The sequence below is a fragment of the Crassostrea angulata genome, chromosome 2 (assembly GCF_025612915.1).
Source record: "Crassostrea angulata isolate pt1a10 chromosome 2, ASM2561291v2, whole genome shotgun sequence".
Taxonomy (NCBI): domain Eukaryota; kingdom Metazoa; phylum Mollusca; class Bivalvia; order Ostreida; family Ostreidae; genus Magallana; species Magallana angulata.
The window spans coordinates 37,570,319-37,577,372 of NC_069112.1; the positions used below are offsets into that span (position 1 = coordinate 37,570,319).

General features: G+C 32.0%; 1 protein-coding gene across 2 annotated transcripts; it reads right to left on the minus strand.

Moving 5' to 3' along the window:
* Positions 1–1,445: 1,445 nt before the first annotated feature.
* LOC128170639 (cerebellin-3-like) lies at positions 1,446–5,645 on the minus strand. 2 transcript variants are annotated; one of them, XM_052836413.1, is made up of 4 exons: positions 5,549–5,645; positions 3,793–3,871; positions 3,582–3,687; positions 1,446–1,831 (listed from the first exon to the last, which is right to left on the minus strand). In XM_052836413.1, exons 1-4 carry the CDS (start codon positions 5,563–5,565, stop codon positions 1,446–1,448), a joined length of 588 nt encoding a protein of 195 aa, XP_052692373.1. In that variant the 5' UTR covers positions 5,566–5,645. The 2 variants fall into 2 exon arrangements, with proteins under 2 accessions (XP_052692373.1, XP_052692374.1); XM_052836414.1 differs by having other exon boundaries at positions 3,793–3,868; positions 5,549–5,579.
* Positions 5,646–7,054: the final 1,409 nt, after the last annotated feature.

A 7,054-nucleotide genomic window follows, 5' to 3' on the forward strand; every position in this document is an offset into this window, starting at 1 on the left:
AGAACAACTTCCTATCTTGAAAACTGTAGGAGGAGTTATCCGTACAATGAGGGTACCCTTTTGGCAGCGGCCCGACCACCCGCCCGCCAGCCATTTTCACCATTTTAATAACCGGATTTTTCCTGCGGAAAACCCGGTTGATGACAGAATTACAAAGAACATGTGTATTTCGAACATACAGGGGCGGAGCTTACAGGCGGTAAGATAAAAGACGGGCCAGCTTCACGCTTCAGCGCGCAGAGTGGACCCAAAAACTAATCCCCGAGTAAACCCAAAGTAAACCCCGAGTAAACCCAAAGTAAACCCCCAGTGGACGCAAATTCTCAGAAAAAAATCCCACAATAAACCCCAAGTAATCCCAGAAAGTAAACCCATGGTTTACTTCGGGTTTACTCTGGCGTTAGGTTGCGTCTGATCGTTACTGTATCTTATGACCACTCTAAGACATTTCTTCAGATATGTAAACCGAAGGTATCTTGGACATATCATATATTAAAATAAATCACATATTGACTTAATTTCCTTTCTAAAAAATAAAAATATTAACAAATATAATGTGCAAGTTGTATTGTGAATGTCTGTTACATGTATATTCATACTAATGTCTTCTTTGATTCATCAAAGATCTTTATTCATTTTCGTATTACCGATTACATGTTTATACATTCAGTAATATGCATGCCTTAATATATATATATATATATATATATATATATATATATATATATATATATATATATATATATATATATATCCAAAGTCTCTTTTTCAATGAATAATAAAAAAACTTATAAAACACTGTCTATAGACAATTAACACCGACTGATGAAGACCGGTAACACGGTAACACGGTAATTATCGTGTATATATATATATATATATATATATATATATATATATATATATATATATATATATATATATATATATATATATATATATATATTTATCTTAAATTTCATCACCCATTTGAAATATTGTATTAGTAAGCCTTAATAATCTTAATAATCTTACTAAGAATCGATCTTCCCCGAGACCGAGTTTCAAACACTCATACAGAGACGCTCAAAAAATTCAGTCGCTCTCTGGCGTTTTGCCGACTTCCAATGTACACCTCAACAACCCCGACAATTGATGTATTACAATTTATTGTATATCATTCATTAGAAATTTTTTTGAAATGCTGTCAACTTAAATAAACCCAGAGAGAAAGAGAGAGAGAGTAGAGAGAGAGAAGGAGAGAGAGAAAGAAGGAGAGAGAGTCTTATTACTTCACACTGTGCACAGTTACACATCAAAATAGCTGCATCTTTAGTACTTCATCTCTACATTTAGTCGTGTTGTCCTTAATTTATGTTGAGTCTAAATATCAATAAAAAATAAAAGCCAACCAATAATTGTTAAATGCAAAAATTGTTTATTATGCACATTCTCAAACAACGAAATTATTTCTGATAAACAAGAAATCCAGAGAAGGTGTTTCCCGCGTACTGTAAACGTTGTCGTGGATCAACTCTCCCGCCTGGATGAGACATGACCCACACGTGGTCTCCTTTGCTGAGGGATACAATGGCCATGTTACTGCTCACGTTTAACGCTTCTACCGTCGACCGGCTGTTAACAAAGATAAAAAACGAGGCCGACGTTCCTGGAGTTGGTAGCAAAGAAAGAAAGAACACGTATGTTCCATCGACGGGAGCAACAAAGTGACCGCTGTGCTTTTGGTACCCACCGCCAATGTTTAACAGGACCTGGTTGTATTTCACGACCTGTGACGGATGTGTTATTCGTTGACCAGTTTCATCTTGTAAGGCAGTGAACGCTATATGTTCTGTGAAAGCAGAAAAAAGCGGTTTGCAAATTTAGATTAAAATAGCCTGTCTCCTGAAATACATGATTACCAAGCACATTGTATATATATACTGTCAGCAAAATTGTAATTTTATGGCAGTTAGTATAAAACTAGAATTTAATGATGAATGTAATAGTGAGAGGACAATATAAGTGATTAAAACTTTCGTCCAATCCTTTTGACATATTCATTCTCAATAATTGAATGAATTATAATAACGTATTTTTCGAAGCATATGATTGGTCGATTGCTGTCACATGACCGTGCTATAAAATTCTGTCACATCTAACTAAATTAAAAATAGAAAACTTATAAACCTCAGAATATTAGAAATAGATTTTCATGACACAATAATTGTTTTGACATGTGCAACATTGTGACGTTACAATAGCGAAATCAACGCCTTTACATTTTGATGCAAATATCTTACTGTTACTGTTATACATTTGAAGAGAATTATTTTTTGATTTATTATAAAAGAACAATTTTAGCCTTCTGACATCGGTCAATACAGAGTTTGATAGACCTGATAATGATGAGAGTATATCAACTTCGGCCTTCTCCTTGGATATACTTTCATCAGGTCGATAAAACCATGTTTTGACCTCATCAAAAGGTTATAATTGTATAATGTTCCATTCAATTCAACAATGAAGAAAATAGGGGAGGGAGGGGGGTAAGGTAGCGCAAATGCCCATTTGGTTTTTTCGTATAAAACAATTTTAATTTTTTTTCCCCAATTTAATCTATATCATAATGTTATAATATTAGTTTGCAAAAGTACAATTTCTTTTTATATTCAGTTTTTAATATTTTAACAAACGGTAAAGAAAAAATATTAAAACGTTCAATTGTTGATAAACAACATATTTTTAATGTATAGTGGGTCATCTCTCCACTTTTTTGTTGATAGAAATCGGATTGTTTTAACAATAATAATGTAATATTGACTATAGTTTTGGTGATGTCGAACTCACAACATAAAAATCCTAGTTATATAAGGTTATCTTTTGTCTGGTGCTCTAACCATTGAGTCATTTCAGTCACAAGAAAGTTCGCTATTTAAATGCTATCTATGACTTTGGCAACAAATTTACGGACTTTTTTTTAAAACGTTCAATTGTTGATATACAACATATTTTTAATGTATAGTGGGTCATCTCTCCACTTTTTTGTTGATTGAAATCGGGTTGTTTTCTATTAGACTTTATTAGAATATGGGGAAAAATATGGAGCACAGAACCGCTCTATGAAAAAAGGCATTGAAGTAAAAAAATTACTTTTTTGAGGTTTTGATACGTATAAGCCAGTTAAAATCAACACAATCCAAGTATTGTACATATATATTGGTTCCAAATCGATGATATGTTAAATATATTGTTTTGAATGATTTTTAAAAAAATTATTATATTTGTTGACATTTATATTTTTCAGTATCATATCTGTCCTTGTATAGGCATTTCATACGTCTTACCCACTATCTTCTTTCGCAAAAAATCACAAAAAATAAGTACTTGTAATCATTTGTATATCAAATGAATCAAAATCATCTTACTTGTTATAATTAAGTGTCTTCTTTAAAACAACACTTTGGAATAAGATTACAGCTTTGATACAATTTATTAACTCTATTCAATTAAAAAAGAAAAAAGGGGAAAAAAGGAAAAAAGAAAAGAAAAAGAAACAAGAAAGAAAGAACCCAATAAACAAAGTAGTGAAGATATCTTACTTTGTCGCTCTTTCATCGTTCTTTGGACATCTTTCATTTCTCTTTGAAGATTTGCAATCATATGTAAAATATGATATGTATCATCCTGGGATTTTCTTTGTACAATCTATAAATATAATTGATGTATTTTATTTCGGATTTGATAGTTTTTATATCTTAAAATATATATTTTATAACTGCAAGTTTAATCGATCAATTTTAAAACCAATACCTTAGTTTTAATCTGTTCGCCGTGGGTACTTGATACTATACACACCACACAAACAAAGCAGAATATAATAACGATTCTTCTGGAAAAAAAAAACAACCCATTTAAACCGCGTAAATGTATATTGTAAAGATGATTTATTTACAAGAATTAAAAAATCTTTAATTTTTTTTTTTGAGAAACCCCACTAAATTACCGAAAACCCCCATTTATTATATCACAGAATCCCATTAAAAAATCGGATTATTATAATTAAGGAATGAATTCAATAGTTATAAGTTTTATACGATATAAAATGGTTTGCGGCAGTTTACGCTTTATAAACCGCGAAGCGGGTTATATAAATGCATAAACTGTTATAAACCATTTTTATCGTATAAAACTAATGAATACTGAATTTATCGCTTATAATTTTTTTTTTTTAATTTTTTTTTTATTCTAGATAAAAACGGTCATTTCACTTTTAAAATGAAATCAACAAAATTCAAACGTTATGTCCGACGGATTGATACGTTTTTGACGTTAGTCTTACTATGACGTAGGCAACATTCATCACACGATATAAAATAATTTTTCAGCCAATCAGAAAGCGCGTTACAACCAGATTTAATTATTAATGTACGCATATATATATATATATATTTATATATGCGCACTTTTTGAATCCTGTTTTGACTTCTACCCTTTCCTAAATAATGAAACATAATCCAAAAACAAAAACCGATATGCACAGTATCAATGCTTCTGGGTTTTTTAAAAAACATTTTTGGATTCCTATTCCTTGTCATTATAGTTTCAGAGCCTTTGACTGGAAATCAAACGCCCTAAAATATTTTTTAAGGGGAATAACTCGTTAACGGAAGAAGAATTTTATAGTTTATGAAACGTTTTATATTATACAAATATTGACTGGGGTTGAGGGCAACATTGATTATATTAGCTCCCGAGGGACGAAATATAGCCCGACGCGAAGACACAGTCAACATTTGTTTTGTTATATGAAGAAACAAACCAAAATTTAAGAAAGTAATTGAAAACAGATCGCCGTAATTTTCTCCGCTCAACAAAAAATTCATGAATTCAATTTTGTGAAAAGTTCACTTCCAAAATATCCCCAGCATCAAACGGTCACTGGTGATATTCCGCCGACCTTAAGAATTAAAATGCAGATGTTCTATCTGATTTTACTTTACAGTAATTCGTAAATCTTTATATCCGTTATGATAACACACCGTCGCATTGCGCGTACGTTGTTTACTTGCATTGACTTTCTATTATGACGTCACCTTGTTTTGGAGTTGCGAAGAGTTATTTACGTCATCGTTTACGAATCAACAAATCAGAGGCGATTATTTGAAATAGAGGGAATATTCTCTAGATATTATTCCTAGCCGGTCAATATCAAAAAAAATATTGACCGGTCAATATTTTTCGGACGAGCTAATATAAAAGTCATTGACTATTTGTCTATATAGAGTTATATAGTGAGAATATACTACTGAATATAACAATGTGTTTTGTAAACTCTATAACACCTGGAACTTTGAGCAAAATCCGTTTAGAAATGAGCAAGATATGAAACCTCAAAGTTCGCGTCTAGGAAAAAAAAAATAAGAATAAAAATAATCTTAACCTGCAGAATAAGTAGTAGGTCTTCCGTGAAACGAAAGACTTTAATAAGAATGAATTCTCAACATTGATATTTACTCAATATCTTTTTATCATTATAAAGCAGTGATGACTAAACAGTCATACTTACCCAGATGCTTCCTTCATTGTTATGCAGTGAGGTCTAACAACTTCAGTTAAACAGTTCAGCAAAGGACGGACACTTATATACCATTGCACACGGATACTTCTCCCATCCCTGCTTATGTTGATGCCAAATGTTGGAAAAATTATATAAAAGCTATAATTGACAAAATAAAACATCTGGCACGTTTGAATACTACAGAATATTGATATGAAGCCCAATCGTTCAAATGACTTTGAACCATTTCCTGTAGTGTTTCAAATTATTATAGATTTTGACAGCTCATTTAATTTTACTCGAAACTATATATTATATTACATGAACATATATTGTAATGTTATTTCTATGGCACGCCATTTTACATGCGACATTTGTTAATTATCAATATATGTAGGAAAGAGGCGATAGTTTTGCGTGTGCCAAGTCGATTTCCAATAAAATATGTTTACACCATACAAAATGTTTCTCTACGTTCATTATTTAATTATTAATACATTATTACTTTAAGCATCGTCAGAAACATACGAACAGTGCTGCATTCGTTTACAGACATAGGGTCAAAATGTGTTCATTAATTGTAATTTAATACCCCACTTACCAATAAGAACAGAATTTTTTGTGTGAAGATTAGAAAACCTACATTGTTGATATTCGTTGTGCTTTTTAATTGAAAAAATAACTTGGCTGGTCATATTTTTTCATCACAAAAGTGAAAAGAAACCAATTATGAATCAGATACTTGTCTCGTTATTATGATAAATTTACTAAAATTTACAACTGATTTTCAAGAAAGAAGAGTTTATTGTGTTGTACCGGGGGGATGACGGTGTGTAAGACAAGCTGTCTATAACTCAACAAGCATTCTGAGAGTATTGCATAAGCAATACACGTCCCCTACCGGTTTGTAGAAATTTGTGAAAACAATGCATGCCGACTCAATAGACCAACCCAATAACGAACCCGATTGTAATAATACAAAAAACCCTGTCGATTAAATTTACTTTACAACATTATGCTTGACACTATTTTACAGAACTTGTTTGCTTGTTAGAAACAATAAAAGTAATGGTCTAAGTAATGCACGATATTATTACTGACTACATACTTTCCTCGTTTATTCAATACACACCGAACACGATAACGAACCCGAACATTCAAAAAATGGAATATAAAAAATTAGTTTTCTCAAAAATACGTCAACCAGATGCTACAAAAGTGTAAACTTTATCTGTAGTTTGACATTTTGAAGCTGTTCAACAAATTTCACATTATTCCTCAAACACATAAAGAAAAAAAGTGTGGAAAACTGAAGTGGGACAGACAGACGGACGGACAGAGAGACAGACGGACGGATGGACGAACGCAGAGGAAAGCTATAGTTCCCTCCAGTGAAAACCAGTAGGGGACTAATAAACTTTCAACACATCACACAGACCCTTAAACGTGCTACTACACATGCGACTTCCATATACAGCTTAATTGACTACTGTCACTCGATGGAGATGGCCGGAG

What these genes read in the sequence shown, in the direction of transcription:
- LOC128170639 (XM_052836413.1), bottom strand. An exon ending in GCGAACAGATTAAAACTAAG is followed by an intron (nt 3,688 to 3,792) that starts GTATTGGTTTTA and finishes TTATATTTATAG; the next exon opens with ATTGTACAAAGAAAATCCCA. An exon ending in AACGATGAAAGAGCGACAAA is followed by an intron (nt 1,832 to 3,581) that starts GTAAGATATCTT and finishes CTGCTTTCACAG; the next exon opens with AACATATAGCGTTCACTGCC.